The sequence below is a fragment of the Brachycentrus maculatus genome, unplaced genomic scaffold (assembly GCF_059751285.1).
Source record: "Brachycentrus maculatus isolate JH-2025_06_01 unplaced genomic scaffold, ASM5975128v1 h1tg000039l, whole genome shotgun sequence".
In the NCBI taxonomy this organism is placed as follows: domain Eukaryota; kingdom Metazoa; phylum Arthropoda; class Insecta; order Trichoptera; family Brachycentridae; genus Brachycentrus; species Brachycentrus maculatus.
In genome coordinates, this window is record NW_028280793.1 from 4,468,198 (window position 1) to 4,495,276 (window position 27,079).

Here is a 27,079-nt window from a genome sequence, read left to right on the forward strand (position 1 = left end):
TTATTTCATATTATTTTTTTGACATCTCATCAAATTTCATATCACCAATAGAGGCCTCTAGTGAAGTTCTAGTGATTCAAGCATAATGTTTCCAAATTGTTTCAAATATAAAGAACTTGTCGATGAATTCTGAATCGTTGTCAAACACCGTGATGAAATTAAATTTACAAAATTTTGAGTGTGTCCAAATACTTGTTCACAAATCTGGATTATCTCTATTTATAGGAGTTTATATTCATATTATTTTTTGACATCTCATCAAAGATGAAGAAGAATATTTATCCTTGGCATTTAGGGGATATACTGGTATAAGAGTTTCTGCTCAATAAAAAGCTTCTTCTCACCTCACCAATAGATGTCTCTAGTGAAGTTCTATTGATTCAAGAACAATGTTCCTGAATTAGTTCATATACATATATAGAACTTCCAAGGATTTGAGTAGTGTGGTTGTCAATAATGGGTAGACTTGGCGCATGTTACACTTGTGTAAAGTGATCACTTAAACTAGCCTATGACGGTCGTCAGCCTTGTAAATGCCTAGACTTCTATATTATTCTTCATCTTTGATGATATGTCAAAAAATAATATGAAATCACATACTTATTCATTATTAACGTATTATCCTTTGAGACATTTCACGTTAAGTATAAAGTATGTGTTATAATATATTACCCCAGTGTCACAAGAGAGTAAGAACTCGTAATAAAACTTTCTTTGTGGATGTAATTGAAGGACATCGGTCTGGCAGCCATTTATCAAGATTGACTACACGAAAATGGAGAAAAGAGAGCATTCCAGAACGATACGTAATACAATGAGACAATGTGGCGGACCGATGTCACGTAACGTTTGGTTCAGAAAGCAATGATGAAATATAATTTCATATTTTGGCTTGCCTGTTTCCTGAAAACCTGAAATCCAATCCGGCGATATTATTTTCAGAAATCCATAAAAAAAAATATTACCTTTTATATTAGCCCTTCGGTGTAGCTTAACATTACCTATTTCTGTTCCGAAATATAAAAGTTGTTAACAAGCCATTTTACCATGCGGTAATTTTTTCGGATAAAATTACCAATAGGATGAATTTAAATACAATAGAGAAAAAACGCTATTTTACACTTTTGGAATGTGACCTGTTTTAGGATTTTAAAATTCCCATTTCTAGTTTAATATTTAGTATATTTAATATTTGGTATACATATCCGTAAAAAGAAATAAGGTTAAGAACAGTTTTCCGTAAATAAACAATTTTGCTCTTCCGTAATATTAAAGATGTTAGTAAGTTGAGTTGGAATTCGTGAAATTCTTACTAGTTGAGTTATCGATAGAATTAACGTAAAAATGAGAGGTGAAAAATAGTTTATGGATCCAAATCCTTGTTCATAAATTTAGGTTTCTCGACTTAGGATTTATGTTCACATTTTGACATCTCAACATAGATGAAGAAGAATACGGAAGTCTGGGTACGGAAGAGATAATACATTTATTTATATACCCATAAAAATCAAAAAGAGCATGAATCGTAATCTTTTATTAAACAATATTGAAACCTTTTATATTTAATCATAGAATTTTAAATCTAACACTGGATATTTCCACATTAATTTCGAGTAAAAGGCATTTTTTTTTAACTTTTTTATGTTGGGTTGTGGTCCCGTGGTTAGTGTCGCAGACTATTAAGTCAGAGTTTTCGGTTCGTACCCACTCCACCACAATTTAATACCTATTTCTAATAATGAGCCGCTGAGGCTCACAGAAAAAGTATGAAAACTATTTGTGTTAATAATAAAAACACAAATATTTCTCTTTTACAACATTTTGAGTGTGTCCAAATACTTGTTCACAAAATCTGGATTATCTCCAATTACAGGAGTTATTTTCATATTATTTTTTGACATCTCATCAAAGATGAAGAAGAATATTGAAGTCTGGGCATTTAGTTCTAGTGATTCAAGAACAAGGTTTCTAAATTGGTGTATATATATATAGAACTTCCAAGAATTTGAGTAGTGTGGTTGTCAATAATGGGTAGAATTGGTGAATGTTACACGTGTGTAAAGTGATCACTTAAACCAGCCTATGACGGTCGTCAGCCCCGTAAATGCCCAGACTTCCATATTCTTCTTCATCTTTGATGAGATGTCAAAAAATAATATTAAAAAAAAAAATTCTCATTTAATAAAAAAAAAACAATAATAAAAAATATTAAAAATGTGCGTCCCATACTCCGTAAAATACAGAATTTTACGTCATAAATTCTGATATTGTAAAATATCTGGAGCACACGAGTAGGTACGTTCATAAACATTAGTAATAATCTATAAACCATATGGATCATATGACTAAGTTCACTGTTTGTATACCTTACAAGTACCACACTCGTAGTGGCCAAATGTGTTCTCAGTTCCCTTGATTCAGAAACACATGATTGATAAGAACGAGAATTTATTAGTGTGAATTGGTTTTTGCCAGACTCGATATCTCTCCCGAGTTGATGTACGAGTACTTCATTCGTTTGGACAAAGCTTGCTAGATACGTGACGATTTATTTTGTAGACAAAGCAGCTAGAAGGTTACGGCATCTTTATATATCTGTGCATATCCATTTATGTTTATTTTTTGTTTACATCGATCATCATCCTTTGGATTTATTATTATTTTCTTATAACAAGGCTATCAATGACATAATAATCAGTAATCAAACTCAGTGTTTTGTTTTTCTCATTGAGAATGATATGTGTTAATCAATTGGGTGAGACTAACACACATATGCTTCTAAAATTTAAGAACTAGGCTCTTATTTTATATTGATTTGGAATAAAATTTGTGGAATGACATGTTGATTTTTTTAAAAATTAAATACTTGTATAATATATACCTATTAAGTGGTATTACAAAAATGTTTATTTTTTTAATAAATAACCAGGCTCTTATTTGTGCAGCTTTCTTTGCTCTCTCCAAAGTTATGTATCATCGTACAACACATCCTAGAGTAAGAGCCTTTTTTGCCATCGTTTCCGTAACAAAAAAGACACAAACATATAATTTGGTACACAGGGTGAAATCTGTTAAAATTTATTTACCCATGGCAATTGTTTTAACTGGTAGAAGCTTAAGACGTTTGTCAGCTGATTTTTTTGGAATCCTTAGCTTTTTTTAATATTCAAAAGCCATGCATTGATTCATATGTCCGTAGCTAGGGCATCGATTATATATGAATGTTAGCTTTATTAATATATAGTGAAGATAATTAAAAATTTACTTATATTTCTTAAAAATAAAACAAATATTTATTTGTAAGTTTTCTTTTGGGTATGAATGAATTCCTGACAACAATGATCTGTAACCGGTTTCGGTATACCAAAGTTATTAAAAATAAATGTCCCGAATGAAATTAAATTATCTACCTACACGTTAATTTTTCACCATAATTCTCGAGGCTTGTGCGGGTCGTGAAACAGTAGAATAATACGATTCAATTAAAAAATTACAAAATGTGTTGAAAAAATATACAATTTTATTTATATGATAGCAAGAAATTTTCAATACTACAATATATTAGGTAATGTACCTGCCTACCTACTTTTTCAAATATTGATGTAAAATTTTACAATGAATTATTTTGTACATTTTAATATATGAATTTTCACTACATTTTTAAATACTGTATGGCAGTTATCTCATGTAATGTTCTCACAACTCGCATAACTTAACAGTCTGAAAAGCAACCACATGGAAAAATCATTTGATTACACTATGTATGATATGGAACTTAATATGTGTTGCATTTCAAACGTTTTGAGCCCTCGCGTGTCGTCAGCATTATCATAGAAAATGTATTCACATTTACATTACATACATACATACAAATGTGTTTACGATTCATGTTCTACAAACATAAAAACATATTTACATAGCAGCAAAAATGCAAGGAAAAGTTACCAGTTAAATATTATACAAATATTAGACACAAAAAGCTGTATAAAAGAGTCGTAGTCTCCATTTTATCACAACTTGACTTCTACATATTTCACGACACGATGCGTTTATCATCTACCTTTTTTTCGATGGAGTTGCATTTAATATTCACCTTATTTACTATGAATATGGTTTAAAGATCATTAAGTGGATTTTTGTTTCTTCTAACTAAAATGAATGATGTTTTATTTAAATTAGTGTTGGAAACAGGAGAGATAATCTAGTGTGGGCCAATCAGGAATTTCTCAGGGTTTGCTCATTCCTGGGAGGAAACCACCTGAAACTCCTCCGGAGAAGCCGGACTGCCGACCGTCGTCAACAAACCTTCCGTTCTACTAGAAGAGGTTTCGGCATTTTGTATCTTAGCTCGGTTTATGGTACCAATGTCAATCATCTACCTAAAAATAGCATATCAGATTGAAATATTCACGTTTATCATAAGATTTATTTTTAAATCTACGCTACTAAAAGCATCTTTTGGGTTATTGATCTATTAACATCAAGCCAGTATTTTTTTGGGACGGTAGAGGGATAGATTTTCAGAGCCAAGCTCAGTGCGAGGCCATCTAAGCGCGAAGCCATCTACAGCCGCAGCAATCGCGTACCCTAAAGAGGATTCTGATTGCACAGTTTATCTCCGCATCCAACGGAGAGAACTATCTGAGATACTGATAAAAGATGCGCCTAACCTACGGCAAAATGTTTATCATTTTTTGCACTCTGACAAATCAATACTTAATTATTTAAAGGTACATATTTTAATGAATATAATTTAAATTTCACAAATGATTTATAATTAGGTGCCCTTTTTGGCGAAATCGTATTACCTTAATTTTAGCTAATTCGACAACCACAGGCAGAATGAAATGCTGAAATGAAATGAAATACAATCACAAACAAACGATCAATAATTGAATTTGATGTTCGTTCGTTGCGCTATTTTTTCATCCTAATATCAGAACCACATGGTTTTCATTTGTTCGTTTATTAAATGGAGGCAAGATTTTTTTGTGAAGCGCAGAATTGTTCACCATACATTCATTATAGTAACGATCAAGAAATTACTTGGCCAATACGATGCAGTGCCCTATGCACAATTGTTTGTGAATCCTCGCGAGTCCTTTGAGTTGAGAGGTATATTTATCGCACCTTAAAATGAATTAATTAATATTTTTTCACTGCCATTAATTTCTTTATATTTTTTGTTCCTTTAAGTGTAAAGTTCTCGTGATTCAAGAACAAGGTTTCTAAATTTATTCAAATATATAGAACTTCTAAGAATTTGAGTAGTGTGGTTGTCAATCATGGGTAGAATTGGTGAATGTTACACGTGTGTAAAGTGATCACTTAAACCAACCTATGACGGTCATCAGCCCCGTAAAAGCCCAGACTTCCATATTCTTCTTCATCTTTGATGAGATGTAAAAAATAAAATACCATAAATTTCTATAAAAATAACATTATCATGCTGTTTGGGATTTTTTGCTCCATTATATTAATGTTCGGATATTGTGCGTCATATTTTATGAAAAATACGAGTACTATAGAAAGTTGAATTTAAATATTCCACTGACGGTGGTTTCCACCTTTCACGTGTGATGATTCTATCTCCTTATGTTAGTTTATGCGCATATTTCGAAATGGCTTCCAGAAGATCCGAATACTTCCCGCAATCAATCTTATTTCGCATAAAAATAATTCATGCATGAGAATGTCATGACAGTAACAGACGTGAGTGAGGTTAGCTTCACTTTTTACTTATACGATATCCATTACTATTCATGGACTTTTAGTAGACTGCAAATCCCTTGATTTGAGTATTAAGTACAAATGTATTATAAACTGGTTGAGATTCTGGCGCCTTCGTCAATATTTCCTTAAATTAATAATACGGGCCTGTCGTATCTTGTCTGACAACAGAGTTGAGATGATATTTCCTCTTGGCATATTTTAAGGAAATGTGCAACGAAGGATAAACGTTAACGTTTTGTGATAATACACTAAATATTTCATATCAAATGAACTGCCTATTACCGAGTGGACAGATTCCTTAATAATTACTTAAAATTATTTCGTAGTACCCTACATCTGATTTTATTTATAAAAATTGTTTTCATTATTTTATTTATTAAAAAATAACTTCTCTTAAATAAAAAAATGCGTATGTCTTGCAACATTTATGATTTTTTTATACTATTGAATAAAATAACAATAAAAATAGACGGTATATTATTATTTAGTCGATGTTTGGTAGTTGACAGTACATATATTTATACATTTGTAGTGCAAATATACGTTTTCAGTTATAACTATGTTATTATTATTTTCAGTAATAACTATGTTATTACTGTTATTGGAGATAATCCAGATTTTGTGAACAAGTATTTGGACACACTCAAAATGTTGTAAATAACTTTGTTGTGTTAACAGGGATATTTAATGAAATCAACCCAGGAATACCTTTTATATTATGAACAATATATTGAATATATGAACATGTTCTCTCCGATCCCGCGGCTTCACATGTTAGCCAATGCTTTTGAAAGTATAGATTTATTTAATATATTGTTATCCTCTTTGAAATCTGTACTTTCTCAGCATTTCTTCTCCATGTTATAATGAATAAATTAAAACGTTGTGTTTCACTCTCACTTGCTGCTTGCTGATAGTGTTTGAAGGAGACGTGTATTTACCAGTGCTTACTATTTGTTATTTATTATGATTTTATGTTATAAGACTATTTGTTATAAGACCTTTTGTTTCTCTATTAGTGTATTTTTATTTTAGATACTGTATATATGTATTATCTTAAAGGCTTCAGCCGTTCAATAAATAAATAAATAAACAAATACTCGTACAAGTATTTCAAAAGAATGATCAAAAATATTCTTAATTTATATTCTTTCTTGATTTCATTTATTTATTTATACTTGTTAACTTAACATTTAGAATTCACGGTAGGGGATATGTTTCCTTACCGTGAAAAATATTCGATGCGAAAAACAGCGGATGCTTTGAAACTTTGTATCAAAATAATGTATTCATGTCAAAAGTTGGTAACTTAAAACAGTTTCAACATTCTAGTTTGAGAATACTCGTACATCCGTGATCAGGAAACTCGAGAGATCGGGACATTTACATATCGACGCAACCTAGAAGTAAGAACTCATTCGAATTCCAAATATATAATAAATAAGTCGATTCGACAACCGAGAGTCGTTAGACACCCCGGCTCCTGAAGGGAAGACGAGACTTAGAAACGGAACCAACCTACTCACTCCACGTATAATATATACGTACTAATACACACACACTCGTAAAGTATAGGGAAACTTGTGATACCGTTTGTAATGTCCCCTTTTCACATCCGCGAGTATTCTTTCTCCACTAACTTCCGGCAGCAGTTATCCGTTATCTGAAAGATTCAACCCTTCTACGTTGTTCGTGGCTCGGCGCAGATCGTCGTATATTGTGCAGATACCACATGGAAAGTTGCAACTAGACGCGTGGTAACTTTTTCCAATGCGCCTCAACTTGACTTGCATGTTGCGATCCAACTGAGGACATGGAAGCTTCCACACAAAGGCTAGCCCGAAACAAAAAGCTCGATGTGTGATGTTAGCGTTGCAAGCTGGTGGATTCCATCGGGATTTTTTTCGATCTTGTTTGGAATCTTGTGCATGTAGCTGGTCCGTGAATCTATGCCTCCACAGAAAGAGTGAAAAGTTTAGCAGGCATGTACATATGTGTTACGTGTATACATTACCGTACATTCGATGCACATTTAGTGCACCACTATTCCAATTGAAGGGTTGCATCATCTACACATGTGTGTATGTATGTATTTGTATCCATGGTTTTAAAAAATCATAGTTGAAGCCGTTTCCGTTCAAAAATAAAAACATACGAAATATATGTAAATATTTGAAAAATTATTTTATATTTTTTGAATTGGTATAAAAAAAAACATTCAATACCACTCGCAAACAGGTTTTTTAAAAATTTATAATTCTACAGAAACACATTATTTTTATTTTTATTTTAGTTGGTAAACACCATATTTTCATTACAAATGTGGTATTCTTCCATTTTTAAAACTATATGTGCCTACTCTAAATTTTAGAGTTGTCCTGTTTAGAACGTTGAAGTATTAAGAAAAGGGTAGAAACTGTGAATGGATCAAAACATATGTTTAAATAGATTTTTATTTTTAGTGGTATTTACCAAGTAAAATTAAAGCACACAACGACTGCCGAATCATTTAATACTAAATGATCTTCTTATTTCTGACTCTAAAATGGCTCATTTATAGCTTGGATATATCTTTTTTATACAAGAATACAAGAATAATAAAGTGATTTCTGAAAAAAAATCTTAAAAGCTTTATGATGTGATAAAGTTTCTCGTTTATCAAAATTTGATACAGAGCAAAAATATTCGTTTATTATAAATGAGTAGTACTCGGTCTTGATTTTAAGAACCTTAGTACAAAAAGTTTTCTTAGCGAAAATTCCAGGAAGGAACACCGTTTGTATCAAAGTTATTTTTTTATTCCCCGAGGTGATGTCAGCAAAAACATTCGGAATGTATTGGATATAGAATAAAAAGGTTCTACTCAATATTCCTATCAGGAAAAGTTTCTGGAGTAAATACGTTTTGTTGATTGTACCTAGATATATGAAAACACAAATAACCCTTTTATGTCATTGATTTAAATAATTCTACAAATTTATTAGGAGAAAGTCTGCTAAAATAAAATAAAAATGATTCAAAGCAAATTCTCCGAACAATGCTAAAGTTTTTTTCGTCTTTGAAGATAGATAAATAAACCTTTATTTCCGGAAAATTTACAAGAGGGAAAATTCGCATTAAAGCTTTTACGTCGGCTCTAATGTCATAACGAGGATTCCATGCGACAAGTTCGTTCACAAACATGCTTAATGGATGAAAAAAACGATAAAACTTCTTTAAAAATTACTACAGGTTGCCAAACAAATTTAGATCGGTTACTATTTTCTGTCGATTTTTCATAGTTTCATTTATTTTATTTTCATTGATATTTCCACACAAACGAAGAATATCATGTCTAGGTATTTTATTTTTAGTGATATTTCAACACAAATGATAAAAATATTAAAGTACGGGTATTTATAAGGCTCACGGTTATCACTTTTTATACACGTGTTCTTTATACACTTTTTATACACGGTTTCATTTATTTTATTTTTATTGATATTTCAACACAGATGAAGAAGAATTTGAAAGTCTGGGTATATTATTTTTTTCATATTTCAATACAGATGAAGAAGAATATGAAATTCAGGGTATTTACAAGGTTCACGGTTTTATCGCTTTATACATGTGTAACATTCACCATTCTACCCATGATTGACAACCACATTACTCAAATTTCGGAAGTTATATTTATGGTTCAATTGACACTTTCTGGCATATGCTACGTCTTCGGCACCATTTATGGTCGAGTTTAGTAAGTTTTTCAACAAGCAGAGACATTTATAAAATTTATGTAAGATTCTTCCCGAATTATTTTACATAAAAATAAACTAACTGACCATCACGCCGCTTCCCCGCAGGGGTAGGTTCAAGAGAGAATAGAGCGCCACACCACTCTGTCCTTGCAAACATTTTTCGCCTCTTCCACGTTCATGCATCTCCTCATACATACCCGCCGATTGTTACGACTCCTAACCTGACCACTTATTTATTTTATTTATTTTTTCACGATTTTATTTTACATAATAGGTAAAATATCATGTTCATGTTCAAGTTTTATAGTGAATGATAAGGTTTTGACCATTTGTTTATTTATTTTTATTCCAAATCTTGAAACAAAATGTGGAAGTCGCTTAAGTTCTTATGGTTAATACACTTTTTTATATTATGTAATAATAATAATAATATTAAAATAGTTTTTAAAATATAAACCTATAAAATTAAATTAGAATATTTAAATAATAAAAATAATAGAAGATTTTAATTAAGGGAATCTTAATGATCTCCTCCACTGGATATATATCGGGGACTGCATCCATCCTGCTGTGATTCTAATGGTCTCGTTAGTTGAGTTTCGGAGTGCAGTCAAAAGCTCCATTTTGATTTATTTATTTCTTCATTACCAAAGACAGGTTTCTTTGATTTATTTGCTCCGTTAATTTTTAATGACACAAATATCATTTACTGAAAAGGCTTGAAAATTAAGTTAAGTGCCGTGGGAAATATTATATTTAAGCGCTTTTCCTTCATTTCGGGTGGAATGCTTGAAAACAATAAGGAAGATACTCTAGTAAATTGCTTTTCAACTAAAAGATTACTGTCTTCAAGAGCCATCTCCCTTTCACTCCATTCCCATAAACGCCACGTTCGAAATGTGACTGCGAAATGATGTATAGTATACCTAAACAGATTGAGATGATGTTTGTGGACAAATTTTGTACATTTTATTTTTTTACATCATTCAAAATATAAATAAACGATATTCAACAGTATTGTGAAATGGAGCAAACTATTATAATTTCAAGAAATAATAATAAAACCCTTATCCGCACCCCAATGGTGCATAGGGCACTGCGTCATATAAACGCAGTGTTATCTTGATCGTTTACACGTGAAAGAAAGGTGATCAGCCCTCCGCTTCAGGTACCAGTCCAGGGTAATATTGAATAAATATGACAGTGAAAAAATCACTTATATTTATTTTACCCCCCTTGAGAATCGAATCCGGGACCTCCAGAACGGTAGCCGAACGTGCTGACCATTACACTACGGGGGCGGAGACGGTTTTCAAGAAATAAGTGAACAAAAATAAAAATTTGTAAAAAGGTTTTTTTTCTCATTTATTAAAAAAAAATAGAATGTATTTCGGTATTATTTTTTTTAGAATATATGCATATTGAAAAAAAAAATTATAATTCTTTTTTCGACTCCTTTCCTTTCATTAACTATTTTCTTTTCAAAACCATATACTTATATCGAACAAAAACAATTTTTTTCAATTACGTAATATGTTACCTGGGTTTAAAGAAAATTATGTTGCAATTTATCGTATATTGAACCTTGAACGGTACGAATTCAGATGAACTTATCTTTACTCTTTTCATTTTTACAGTCCTAGCAATTTTTTGGATATTTGGTAGATTGATATATTTTCTAGCGAGATTTTGTATTATTTTATTGAATAGTTATGAAAACATAAATAAATAAGAGAAGAGTGGCAAGTTGTAATACAAATATTAATAACTTCTCCCGTTTGTGTGAGGGAGGTGTCGATATCTGTTATCCGTAAGTTTTCAGCGGGGAATACGTAGAATGCGCTGAAAACAAGGAATATGGAAAAGGGAAAAATATTTTAGAAGCCCTCTGTACAACGGCTACAAGGTGTTTGAAAAATTAACTTCTCTTTATAAATCTCATGTTGGCATATACCTGGCCGTGTGATATATCGCTCTTTGGCAGAATGAAATACGCGTGCTTCATAAAAAATGTGTTTATTTTTGCCTAACCGTAATTTATTTGTAGAATTTTTCATCCACCTGTCCTGAGTTTGTTCGGGGGAGTGCTAACGTATTAATGTGCTGAAAAACAAAAACTTTATTAAATAACATATTGCTGTAATTTCAACTTGTCTAATAAATGAACATTTTGTTACATTTGGGGAAATGTTTTACGTTCATAATTTTTATTTTTAAATTGAAGGCAAAGGCACATTAAATCTTCTATTTTTTTAAGTTACAAGCTTTAAAAACACATCTTTACTTTATTTTTCTTCTTCTTCAAAATGCAAAAACAACACTTTTTGCCCTGTAGCGGGTAAATATTAAGTTTAAAATATGCCGCATTTGTTGGGATATAGTACATTTTATGGGCATTTCGAAAACATGCAAAACTGAAAATTGACGATTTTTGATATATGACGTTGTTGAAAGGAGTGAGCGATATCTTATTTGCTTTTGAGTCTTGTTTATTTTTACATACCATTGTTCTTACTAGTTTTTTTTTTAATATTGGCTTACGATATTTTTTACTTTATTCCACTCTTTGCTTTTGTTTTTTAGCGTATTTTATTAACTTCGTTTTAAAATTTTGTTATTTTCTGTAGGTACTTTGTGAATCTTAATACTAACATGAGAAATGCAAATTACCTACTCATCGGGAATATTATATATGTTACTTTATGTACGTATATGTTTTGAAAAAAAATAATACAGATAATGGATTATGTAATACTATAAATTAATCGCTATTCAATAAAAAGAATCTGGTTTTTAATCTTTCTGAGGAAATTTTACCCGACTTTTATCCAGACATCTAGTCACTTAACGAATATTTTCATATACTGCTGAGGCATAATGCTTACATGATTTTTTCTTATAAAAATCATCTTGTAAACCTTTTGAAGTGAGACACGCTATAGTCTAAAATTCGCAAAGGACCGTTTTATGCGTTTTCCGTTCACGAAAATACAAATGGGGGATCTTATCTGTAATAGATGGCTTACACTATCTGATATTTAAATTAAATTGTCTAAAAAGTGTACTTACAAGGTATTTGAATAGTGTTTTGAAGATTGCGCCGTGTCAAAATAGAAAATGTATAAAAGATTACTTTATTTATTATTTGGCACTTATTTATTCATTTGAATTAGTTGAATGTTCAAAAAGATTTATACTCAATAAAATAAGACTCTATTATACTTACAATTTAAAAATAACTTTGTTTTAATATCACTTTAGCTTTTTCTATAGTGATTTTTAAAAAACAGATATATTTTACAACATGTTGAGTGTGTCCAAATACTTGTTCACAAAATCTGGATTATCTCCAATTACAGGAGTTATTTTTATATTATTTTTGACATCTCATCAAAGATGAAGAAGAATATGGAAGTCTGGGCATTTACGGGGCTGACGACCGTCATAAGCTTGTTTAAGTGATCACTTTACACACGGGTAACATTCACCAATTCTACCCTTTATTGACAACCACACTACTCAAATTCTTGGAAATTCTGTATGCCCAGACTTGCATGTTCTCAGACTTGCATGTTCTTCTTCATCTTTAATAAGATGTCGAAAAATTATAAGTTATATTTTTATTATAAAATGGAAAATCACAAAGTTCAAATGTAAATTATAAAATCTATTATACTTGTTTACACTCAACTGAAATTCAGACTTTTTGCTGAAATTGTTTACTTTTTAATTTTGATATTGCATAGTTTTAAAAAATATATACTCAATTCTGTCTTGCATACTGAAAATATTGACAAGACAAAAATTTTGTAGCCTGGAGTGAAATGGACCTATCTCGAATTGGAATATACACTGCAAAATGCAAATTATCAATCAATCTTTGAAATGTCATGAAAAGTCAAAAAGGTTTTCCATCCACGATATGTGTTTTAAACAAATTAAAAAAAAAACAGCGTCAAAGGAAATAAACACAGTTGAACACAACACCTCAGTGATGAGGATAACGAATGTAATAAACGTAATGTAATATCTTTTACATTCTAAATATTTATAATAAAGTAAAGTGATCACTTATCCAGTCTATGACAGGTCGTAAGCCCTTCAAATACCTATACTTGCACACTCTTTTTCGTCTTTGTTGCGAAATGAAAAATGTTAAATTATGTGCATTAATTTTTTTTTGAACCCTTATCCGCACCCCAATGGTCCATAGTGCACTGCATCATATAAATACAGTGTTATCTTGATCGTTAACACACGAAGGAAAGGTGATCAGCCTTCCGCTTCAGGTACCAGTCCAGGTTAATATTGAATAAATATTAGAGTGATAAATGATTATACTTATTAGACCCACCTCTGGGAATCGAACCCGGGACCTCCAGAACGGTAGCCGAGCGCACTGACCATTACACTATGGAGGCGGACAAAGTCATTAAATTAATTAAATTAATATTGTTTCAGAACCAATTGCCTTCGTAGATACTCCGCCTTCCCAGATGGCCCGTGAAGATGGCGACTCTACAGTAAAATGTCTCGCAAAAGGTGACCCGGCCCCAAGTGTATCCTGGTATTTCAACGGATCTCTTATCACCGGTAAGTATTCCAAGTTTAAATGGCTACATTAAAAGTATCTACCCCACTTAAAAAAGGTTGTCATAGATCTAACGCCTCGGCGCCGTATCACCACCGCCTCAACTCGGTCCGGTTCCTTGAACCAACCCGCGTTTACCAGAAACGTATCATAAACATCTCGCCTTTAAAATTTAAAGGTCTCGAATCGAGGCGATAGTGAAACGGTGCCAAGGCGTTAGATATATGATCACATTATACATATATATATATATATATATATATATATATATATATATATATATATATATATATATATATATATATATATATATATATATATATATATATATATATATATATATCTATATATATATATATATATATATATATATATATATATATATATATATATATATATATATATACATATATATATATATATATATATATATAATATATATATATATGTATATATATATGTATATATATATATATACATATATATATATATATATATATATATATGTATATATATATATATATATATATATATATATATATATATATATATATATATATATATATATATATATATATATATATATATATATATATATATATATATATATATTATATATATATATATATATATATATATATATATATATATATATATATTATATATATATATATATATATATATATATATGAAATGTGCCAAGGCGTTAGATATATGATCACATTAAATCGCCTCTCTACCGTATAACTTATAATTCTGTATTAAAAACGTAAATACTGTGTTTAATATGTACAGCTTATATTGTATGGCTTTTTATTTATCGTGCACTATATATATATATATATATATATATATATATATATATATATATATATATATATATATATATATATATATATATATATATATATATATATATATATGAAATTTCATTTCAGTATACATTGTGAAATGTATACGTTAATGTACATACGTAAGCAACTTCACTTTCATTTTAGTTAATTGCAAAAAAAAAAAACTTTTGAAAGAGACGTAAGAAAGGCCTATACAAAAAATAAAATGATTCTCAAATTGGTCTGGATTTTTCGTTAAAAAAAGAACCTTCGTGCGTAGTGGGGTTTCGTAGTAGCCGAATTCGTTACAATATAATCAAATTCATTTTCAATTATTTTATATTATATAAACATGGAAATTGAAAAATTAATTGTCATTTCATATTGCCTATTTTATATATATTCAAATAAAACTTGCTTTACAATTTTTTTTTTTAAAATGTTATGAACACAAACGTATCTTTAAAGTTCTTCAAATATATTTGATCAAAAACGAATGGATATTATAATTTCTTTGCCTATAGTCTTGGTCATGATCAAACTGGTAGATTTGTAACAAGTCCATTAACTAACAACACCCCGTTCCATTATCAGTCTCGCATCAAACCAATTAAGACAACAAACAAAGAATCGACAAAAACAACCCTTGAGAGTGTTATATTACTACCTAAGCTTTATACTATCGCACATTTCCGAAACGATCTATAAAAACGTAGATTGTCCTAAGTCTGGATATTGCTTCAATTGTAATCATCTTTTTGGATTCTAAAATGTATAACGATCTTATTGTTCTAGTAATAATAACTTTTCATTTTTTATTTTTTATTATTTTTAAACATTAATTTGCAATTTTTTAAATATCCATGTTTGAAATATTTCAAATGCGTAAAATCTGTCATTTATTTATCATTTATTGTGTACAATGTTTCTTATTCAATATCGAATTCAGAAAAATAGATTTTGATTTTTCACTTAATTTTTCTTAGACATAAAAAAAAACAGAATTACTCGATTCATAAATATGGCAGTCAATTTAAATATCTTCACTTCTTTATTTACCATTATATATCCAAGTTGATTTTCTGTCTCTAATACTATTAGAGTCAGAAATGGAGAAGAATAATTGGTAATTTACTAGGAAAATAGAAGAAAAATATTGCATGGGGGATCTCACTTCAACTACTGGTTTCACTACTTCGATATTTGGGTGAAAGAATAGATAAATACTGATAATGGCACTCGCAGTAAACCTATCACTTAATGAATCTCGTTTGAGTACGCACAAACAACTAATGTAAGTAATGCTCATTTTGGAGTTGTTACCTAATTTATTTACCATTTATATCACCATTTTCAGCGCTTTTTTTCAGTCGAATCGTAATAAAACACATAATTTATTACGAACTGATGCCTTCATTGCGAGATTTATTTTATTTTATGTAAAGTAGGCTACCCAGAGTTGACGCGGAAAGCCATAAAGAACCGGAATTTGAGCAAATCTTTCGGAAAAGCTTATTATTGATGAATGACTTTCGATCTGCACCCTTGAGCCCAGCAAGGAAAATGAAAATGCTTATTTTGTAATTCTGTTTTTTAATCATTTATCACTCTCGCTCATTTATTACTTTTTCAAATGAACATTAAATTCAATACTATCGGTTTATGTAATTTATACATGATACTGCTTCTGTCTTTTATTTTGTTTTAAATGTTAGATTTAAAATGGTGATATTTTTTAAAACGAATTTTAAAAAATACGCTCTTCTCAACAAACTTTCCGTTGTAAAGCATATCAGAGTATCATTTAAGTGATTTAAGTGCACCAATGTCATCGTGGATATTACATTGAAGAAACATTTATGAAGCTTTATTTTTGTATTAATTGAGATGGTGTTAAGACATTATATTTAATTCAAACAAGTGAAAATGAGATAATTAAAATTTGCTTATAAAATGAAATTATAAAATTTAAAATCACGAATTTCGTGCTTAAAATATAAATTATATGAAAATAAGATATTTTTTGGAGTATTGTGTATTGCACTTGACATTTAAAATATAAATCAAATTATGCATAATGCGAACCCTTGGCAATCATTTCGCGGACCATATCGATATCTTTAATATGTCACTTCCTAACTTTAAAGCAATAATAATTTTAAAAAATCAGGCTAATGCATAATTTCTTTTATTATATATTCATCCTTGTTAAGATGTGTACTTTTCCACCAATAATATACTTAAAAAGAGAAAACATTATTCTTTCATAAAGTATAAATACATGTAATATATAATAAATGAATTGGCTATAGCCGTTGATAATGGAAAAAAACTCACAAAAAAATGGGAAACACAGATTCCACGAAAATCACATCTCATAACAAATAAAATCTCTTCCATTTTTAATTTAAATTTTACTTAATAAATACCATTATTTCTTAAAATGTATTATAACACGTGTCGATGCATTTTGCATCATTTTCAAACACCGTATATGAATCTAAGTTTAAACGTTTGTTGTGTCATTGGAAAGTTGAAGGATGAAGAAGGGGTAGAAGTTGTTTATTTTTTTATCAGTGGGAACATAGACAATAGGAAGGAAGTAAAATTTTAATTAAAAATAGATAATTCCACGGAGTGATTGCCGAATCAATTAATAAACTAAAATCTCGTCTAATAATGCAGTAATAATAATAATATTTTATTACTTTGTATTACATCGTTTTTACAAAATACTGATCTCAAAGGCGCTTAACGTATTCTTATTTACTAAATCTTATACTTTGTGTAATTTTAAGCATCAAAATAATCGCGGTGTTTAAATTATATGCGGAATGAATCGAAACACGCCTCACAATCGATTTTAAAAAATTTAATTGCTTTTATCAAGTAAAACTTAAAATATCATAATAATATTTGATATGAGATAACGGTGACGTAAACGTAAAACTGAATTTAGAACTTTTATACGTATTTAATAAACAACATCAATCCATCGCAGTAGCCTACAAATTACTAGATCTAATGAACATAAAAGTTAAGCTTAGTTCTACCTTTCAATTTAAAGAATAAGTTCAATTGTTTGATTTGTTCGCATAGAAAATAAAACTTTTTAATGTAGGGAAATATCATTCGATTATTTTAGGAATTTTAGCTTTGTCATCACGAGCCCACGCCGCGCTCTGCACGCCGTGCTCAAAGGCACAGTGATATAATTATATGTTCTCTCCCTGGATTGGCTTTGTGAAGGTAATGTTATTCGGATCTCAACGTGTGTGGAATAAATTTCCGAAAAAAACTTTTCCTGAAATATAGCCACGACCAAACTTTTAACCATCGACTTTGCAAGGAATCTCAAAATTTACTCGTATTTTAAACAAATATAAGATTCGTCTTCTATCTGCAAGCAAGTGGTGCATGAGGCATCTTATCAGAACAACGCAATGTTTATTCGAGTTCTGATTATACAATAGAAGGATGATCTGTTCTGCGTTACAGATCTTTTAATATCCATGAGGTATTAAATGGAACACAGATTTTATTTACAACAACAATGATTCAAAAACAATGTTTCTGAATCGATTCATAAATATTTAGAGCTTCCAAGAATTTGAGTATTGTGGTTGTCAATGATGGTAAAAATTGGTGAATGTTACATGTCTGTAAGGTGATCACTTAAACCAGCCTTTGACGGTCGTCAGCCTCGTAAATGCCCAGACTTCCATGTTCTTCTTCATCTGTGATGAGATGTCAAAAAATAATCAGATTTTACATACATAAGTCACATAAAAATGTTCCCAATGATTAATTTCCATAACTTATTATGGAACATGGGATTAAGGTTAAAAAGACAAATATGAAAGTAACAAATAAAAAAAACACTGGATACAATATAAAATATAAAACAATTAAAGAAATTATCTCTAAACATATAAAAAATATAAGGGAAAAAACATTTTTAGAGAAAATAAAATGAGAAAATATAACTAATCACGTATACAAACATCTTTCCATAAAATATTTTTTCAGTTCATTTATTTTGAATGCATGACTGGGTTCTATTTTATATGTGTCAGGCAGCTGGTTAATTTGGGTATAGGGACTTAAAATATTTGTTGCATTTTCCATAAATGAAACTTTCAAGGTACCCCGTAAAAATATAAAAACCAATTCCAGAGATTAAGCATTTAACAGTAGAAAAAAATAATCGTGAAAAATAATTGTTCAATATATCTGTCTATTCCTAAACAAGCACAAATTAACAACTATCTCTCAAATTCTTTATCACTGCTGGGGTGATACAATAAATTAACTTTAAAATTTAAAATTATCTTTGAAATATAGCAATTAATTACATTTAATGTTAATAATCTATCTGTAATTAATATGATTAGTATTCAACTTTAAAATTATTATACTGTCAACGACTCATAAGGTTGCTTTAAAAAGGTTCCAACTTCAAAGATTCATATAAAGTTGGAACCATTTTCAAGTTACATAATGAAATGTTTTAAATTATCTATGCATGATTTGATTAAATGTGCAAAAATAATCTCATTCAATTTTTCAGTAACTCGTCAATTGCTTTATTATTATTTCATTTGCATTTTTCAAATGAAAACATGTATGCGTCTATTGTAATATTTGATAATTAAATAATTAACTGTATGCTGTACGTATAATAACAATTCATTGCGTCACTTTCTATACCAATTTCAATATAATCAATTGTTTCATTTTTTAACCATTAAAGTGGGCGGATCGAGAAGTATCTGGAACCAAATTGATGTAATTTGCGTTTTATTTCATTTACTGACGCATGTACATTATCTCTTTGATGCTTAAAATACTTCTTCTATCTTTGTTCCAAATTTCTACTTCATCCTGAAAGTGAGTTTCTTCAGTGCGCCAAATAATCGTTTAAAATCCTGAATACCTACTCAATCGATCAAAATCTGTTTTTAGCCAGTGTTTTTCGTAAGAGGCAAAAGTCTTAGAGAGCTAAAACAAGTATCGTGGATATTCGTTTCAAACCCCTACTGTGCGTGTTTTTTTCAGATTGACTGAACTTGAATGCATGCAAAATCATCATGGTGAAAATTTTTCTTAATAACACCAATCCCATTGTTTTTTTTCCTTAATTGCTGGTTTCAACTAAGCCGAGAGTGTTTTTTAAGGAAAACCCCGCAAAGCTTTTATTATGACTTGTTTGCAGGTACGAAAATGAGAATAGGGAAAATAAATGTGAAAAATACAATGGAATTACGCAGATAAATTGAAAATAAATCTTCCACAAATTTATTATGTAATTAGTGGGAATCGAACCCGTAACATTTCGCAGTCGAGCAACTATTCAACTACGCCACGGCGCCTTACTTTACCTGACCATACCTGATATTGTTATATTTATTGACAGAAAAAAATTGAGCATCTTTTTAGGGACGCTACGTACCTAATGAAACACAAAAAGTTGTATTTTTTAGAATAAGTCATCTCTTGGGGGGGCGATGAATAAAGCATCACTAATTCCACCCATATCGGAAATAAAACCTAATGGTATTGATAAAGAAGAACCTAAACCTGGATAGCAGCCAATTTACAGACCCATAAAAGGGAAACTTATATCAAATAGTCCAAACTACCCCCGGTACCTGTTGGATTCCATCCCTTGGGTCCGGAATCTGAAAGTCCAGTAAATGTCCGACAGCAATCTTGATAATTCATTCTTTCATTTTTGTTATCTGCCTTAGGCCATTGCTACCCACTTCTCGAGATCATTTCGTTACACTTATCCTCTGTCTAGCACAGCTTTACAATTCACACTTTCATAAATTATAATCTATGTAGTACTTACCTTAAAACACGAACGGAATCAGTAAACCTTTTTTACCCTTATAAATTGTGAAGAAAAACAATCTCCACTGGGATTTTTTCTCGTGAAATGAATACCTTTGTTTCAACTGTATAAATATTAAATTTCATATCATACAGTTTTATGGAACTTATAATGTGCGGTAGACTTTTACGAATAGGATCGAATAATTCACTCATACGAATAAAAATGTGTGAATTATTCGATCTTTTCTGATACATTTTATATATTTTAATTAAAATTAAACTGAACTAAAAACTAACAAATTTTGTACCATCATAAAAATTATGAAAAATTTGGCATGATCAAGTATTCAATACTTGAATGTGGTTTGGTCAGGAGTCGGAAAAATTGATAATGTATGAGGAGATGCATGAATGTGGAAGAGGCGAAGGTTATTTACAAAGACAGATTGTTGTGGTGTTTTTATTATCTTTGCCTACCCCTGCATGCTTTCAATATGCCCAGAAAATGTACTATATCCCAGAAAAAGCGACATATTTTTTAATTAATATTTACCCGCTACAGGGCAGAAAGTGTTATTTTTGCATTTTGAAGAAAAGGTATTGTTTAATTATTTTTTTTAATAAACTCAATATTTTTCAAATGGAAAAAAACCTTCAGGTTTAACCTTAAAAGATCTGTTGCACAATAAAAAGTTCAAAAAGTGTTCAATCAATATTCTTAAACTTTAAAAACGATCTCCAGAAAAATCAAGTTTTTTTTTATTTATGACGTTGTTGAAAGGAGTGAGCGATATGTGTATATATATGTCAATTTTATTTGTTATTCTAGATGATGATAAAAATATTTTTACTTACAGTTCCCAGTGAGAAGTACAAGAAGTTGGACCAAGGTCTGGTCATCAAGAACGTCACGATTGACGACAGGGGGGAATACACTTGCCGAGCCTACCAGCTGTCTGCTTCGGCCGCCAGCGTACAGGAGCTCATAATACAACTCAATATTCAACGTAAGAAACGTGAACAAATGTTTTTTACTTATTTATTTATTTCATCATATTCTTAATTACTACTACTACTACTACTACCATCACGCCGTTTCCCCGCAGGCGTAGGCAGAGAGGATGGAACGCCACATTCTTCTGTCCTAACATACACTCCTCGCCTCCTCTACATCCATACATCCAGTCATACATGCCCTCCGATTACTTAGACTTTTGACACCGCCAGATTTTAGGTTCTGATTAATCTGATCGTGCCAAGACTTTTTCGGTCGTCCTCGTTCTGTTTTCCCTCTCACATTGGCCACATATATTTTCTTTATCATTCTCTCGTTAGAACTCTTCCTAATCTTTTCAATTATTCCTCGTTCAGCCTTACGTTCCTTTCTTATATCTTCGTTTTTAATTCTGTCATAAAATGATTTTCCACACATTCGTCTGAGGGAGCGCATTTCAATAGCGTTCACTCTGCTTTCATCCTTTCTTTGCCAGTTCCATGTTTCGCTTCCATACATTAGTGTCGGTACTAGCACGCCGTTGTGAACCGCTAGCTTGGCTTCCATTCTTGAGTGCTCTTACTGAGTTTTTTACTAAGAGCACATTTTACAACATTTATTTGTAAAATTATAATGGAAGAAATTTATTTAGGCAATCAAATAAGACATGGTCGAATGATACGATGTATTTCAGATCTATCCAATTCCATTATCCATTTATGAATACAACTTTTATACTTAGTTTCTATTTTTATAACTTTTTTGATAATGTTAGCAAGTTTTAACCAAATTACATAATAATTAAAGATCTTTTGAGTGAAATAGGTATGTGATAGATTTGGTTTGAAATGTTTTGTGTTTTGGTTTATGTACGTTACCACGAAATGTGTTGATTTTAATTTGTGCTTTGCTGAGAGATGCTTTCTTGAAAAGTACTAAATAAAAGTGATTAAAAACAAAATTGATATTTTTATTTTACAAAATTTTATAAAATGCGCACAAAGTATCTGTAAAACACATTCAAGAAAGCATTGGGTACATACCTGATATAATGTGTATATTTAAAACATTAAAAATAATTAAAGATGAAAACAGAATTTAAATAGTTTTATGTTTTTCAGATAAACCTGTCGCTGTTAAGAAGCTTCCACACCATGCAAAGGCAGAAGAAGCCTATGGCTATGTATCTGGTAATTAATTAACGTTATTTTTTATTTTTTTTTTGCTTAGCATAATTAGTCTTTTAAGGTTGAATAAATGAACTATTAAAAATGCATAGTTTAAAAAAAATTTTTTTTGATTATTCGACACATTTTTTTTTACAAAAATGTTAGTAATGTTAGTACATAACCCCTCACCGAGATTTTTGTCTACCGGTTTCGAAACGTGCCCGTCTCTTCGTCAGGATAATCACTACAACAGCATGCAAACAATACGATTCGATGCATTTTACAATTTCTAAATTCACATCTTCAGGAACCGTGAACTTGACATGTGAGGCGAGGGCTGAACCAGCCGCCAACTTCACCTGGCATAGGAATGGAAAACCTGTCGCCAAAAGTTCCGGAAGGATCTTCGAGGACACCCACATGACCGTTCTGGAGGTCCCGATTCCCGACAGGTCAGCGTTCGGAGACTACATGTGCAAGGCCAGGAACTTCATGGGGACAATGGAGAGAATCATCACCCTGATTGAAGGCCAGAGACCGGATCCCCCGCTAGAGGTTCGTGTTTTTTATCATGCCACATATCCTTCTCAATTTTCTCACTCACATGGGCATTGGTATACATATACCAGAGGAGAGTAAGTCATTCAGAAGATCTGCATCAGTGAATCTAAATGTTTGCCTAAATAATCCGATCAATATGACCGGATCAATTGAACGATTAATCTATTCAGTTATTCCGTTCGTTAACCCATGTTACCGGATCAGTATCTAGTACCTTTTGCGATTTGTATAACAATATTTCACGTTATATAACAAACATTTATGTACATTAGAATATTACATATATTGGCATTATATTAATCGATAATATTCAAACGACAAAAGTGTATAAACGTTGGCAAACCTGCCTCTGTGGTTTGACAATTCATAGAATAACTGAATTGGACTCTAACGACATTTTTTGCAATGTCCTTCTTTGTCTAGAAATTTCAAATAAAAACAAATAATTTTTAATTAAAATTTTACTTAGTAAATCTTAAAATCTACTGTGACACGTGTTTCGATGCATTCCGCATCATTTTCAAACACCGTATTGTTTGAAAATGATGCGGAATGCATCGAAACACGTGTCACAGTAGCTTTTAAAAGATAGTGAAATTTACGGGGTAAAATTTTAACTAAAAATGGATAGGTTTTACCACAAAGTGACTGCCAAATCAATTAAAAAATAAATAAGTTTGATTTTATGATTTTAATTAAAATTTTAATAATAAAGTTTTATTAAATATTTTAACACAATATTCGTTAAAATCTAAACTATACAATTACCATATTTTCCCAGACGTATCATTTTCTCTAAAACGGTGTATTATTCTGCCTCTAATATGTGAGATAATATCTTATTATTTTTATTTCCCATTGGTCAGTACCCATAAAATAAGCTCACGTAATTCCTTGTTGCTTAGTTATGTGAAACCCCTCGGGCGATTTTCTCATAATATCATATCTTTGTACATTATACTCTAAGGCCACATATGGTTGACAAAACCTTTATCACTACAAAACATTTTCGTTAATATGGTAGATCTAACTAGAAACTGAGTTAAAACATTTTTGACATATTGTGGTATGAAATTTATACCGAAAATTTCACTTTTATTTAATTTTTATCTCATATTGGAATCGCACATTACTATTATTCGAAGCTTTTTTCAATTGTATACAATTTTCGAGAACTAAAATCCATCTTTTTCATACTTATTATTATTTTACAAATTTAATGTGATATAATTTGGCATTAACTCTTTAAAATTGATTTTAATATAAAAGTTCACAGAAGGATTCAGATATTAGTGAGACTTGATGGTAAAAATGTTGAACCTTATCAATCATTTAATATTATGTATTAATTTGGCATTAATTTTGTAGAATAACGTGATGATTTAAACATAAAAATATAACTATTGTATAAGACCACTTTTTGCGTTTATTAATGTAAACACGACTAGTTTCGAGAACTATCGATGTTCTCATCAAAAAGTGGTCCTATACATACAAGTGCTTTATTTTTTTATTCAATACAATTTGGTTAAATATTTTATTTACAAATTATTTTTACGTAATCCAGTCATTTAAAAATAATTATTAATTATTCCTTACATTTTCAATATCCAAAATTAGTTATTTTTTAATATGAAAATTATTTTTAGGTTTTTGTAAACCGATCAAAGTATTTAGAATTAAATTCAGACTTAAACTAAAATATATATGTGGCAAAAAATAATTTTAAAAATACGCGAAACGTAGCGATATTATTCAGTTATTATTTAATGCTGTTGGAAGCTTTTAATTGGCTTCTGTATGCAATTATCGTAGACACCGGATACCGAGCTTGTTATGTCGACGATTATGAAACACCATGTGTTCCTCATTAAGATCTCGATAAATGTATATGGGAGATTCGTGATAATTTTCGTACGCTATATCTTGTTACTTTATTATACTAAATGCCATATATCCGATCGTGATAATTTAAACACCCGCTAATGAAAATTGTAGCGCTTTTATATTCCTAACTTACAGTTGTAAGGAACGTTTTTATCCTACCATAAATCTAATCTGCTGAATGTTTTGTTACATATCTACACATATAGACAAATTCTGTTTAATCAGGCCCCAGGATCCTTGTACCGGATTGTTTTCCTTGACCCGAGGCAAATATCTTCGCGAGGACTGCGCATCCTTTGTATAAATATTGGCCAGCAATAATAGGTACACCTATAATATTAGAAACCCATATAACACACCCAGATTTTAGGCAAACGGGGATGAAATAAATTTACAAATAGGTAGTAAGTAGGAAAGGTTATCGTCGAGTCATTATATTTAGCAAGCCTACAATGTAACAACCCTTAATAATACATTTATGTTAATACTATTTTAATTTTAATGTATTATATGTATCGGTTTTCCGAGGGTAGAATTTATATTTCGTTTTAGAATATAATTTTTTAGAATATTTTTTCCTCCTATTTCCATCATATTCTTCATGGTAAAACTCACATCATGTTTATTTCAAAATATTCGTAAATGGTAATTGCGATTATGTTAACTTGGTAAAATTATAACAATGCTTTTTAATGCGAAAATACTCGATTATTAATAGTGCATGATTATAATTTTAAAAATACCAGAATTTTTCGGTAAATATATATATAAAGTTTAAACCGATTTATCGATTAACTACTGGTACGATAAAAAATACAGATGATTTATGACATCAAATGAATCAAAATATTAAGCAATATATCGCCTTTTTTTAAGGCTTAACCATTGGCTATAAGTATCACATACGAAGGCACAAAACACATAACGCCTGTGAAAATATTAAAATTTTCATTATCATGTTCTCAGCTAATAAAATATGGAAAGTTAATACTTGCACTATAATTTTTGTACAATATATCGGTAGGTCAGTATGTTTTTCTATTCTAACGTGTTTTTCTCTCCCTCGCGACAGTACCTTAGCCCTGTCGATGACGTAATATGCCATAATATAGATGCTGGAACACTAATGAAAATATTTCTCCCCTAATGGCGGTTGTTTTTGTATTCCGCAGTGCCTCTCACCTCGATCAGGGAAACCCTTTGAGATTCCACGTGATAAATCATACACTGAGCTGGGGTGCGATGATGGAACTAATACCATAGAAAATTCCATTCTTTCAATATAATATTATGTAGCCAAGGGTGAAACAGCAGGGGAGAAAAGTTTTCCATGATTTACAGGTCTGTAGAGTACATTCGTCTATTGAGGCCTACTTTTTAAGATGATTGAATTCACGCTTTCTGTTTGCGCTTTTACCCTAAAGAAACCAGATTATACAAACTAAAATACTCTACAAATTTAACTTTTTTTTTTTAAATATTCATCAATAAAGTTAGAAAGAATTATTATTGCTTTTATCTAAATTAAAATTATCGAAATAATTATGTTATAAGGTCTACATTTTTTTTTAATTTTGCATCCCTTACATTTTATATTACAATGTATTTATTTAAAATCTTTTTTGGTCAATCGATGAAAAATTTAAATATACTAAAAACGATATCGGATTTTTAGATTCAAGCTCATTCTACCAAATCTTGATTTTCATTTAAATAACGGCCTGCGTAGGGTCATT

The 27,079-nt window shown here is 30.4% G+C and overlaps 1 protein-coding gene across 1 annotated transcript in view; it reads left to right on the forward strand.

Annotated features, from left to right (window-relative positions):
* The window catches only part of LOC148312533 (putative oxidoreductase PXDNL), a 239,327-nt gene that overhangs the window by 182,023 nt on the left and 30,225 nt on the right, over positions 1 to 27,079 (forward strand). The window contains exons 4-7 of the mRNA XM_088277195.1: positions 13,932 to 14,063; positions 21,590 to 21,739; positions 22,848 to 22,916; positions 23,203 to 23,450. Coding sequence (XP_088133321.1) covers positions 13,932 to 14,063; positions 21,590 to 21,739; positions 22,848 to 22,916; positions 23,203 to 23,450 — 599 coding nt within the window. The remainder of the gene's footprint in view (positions 1 to 13,931; positions 14,064 to 21,589; positions 21,740 to 22,847; positions 22,917 to 23,202; positions 23,451 to 27,079) is intronic.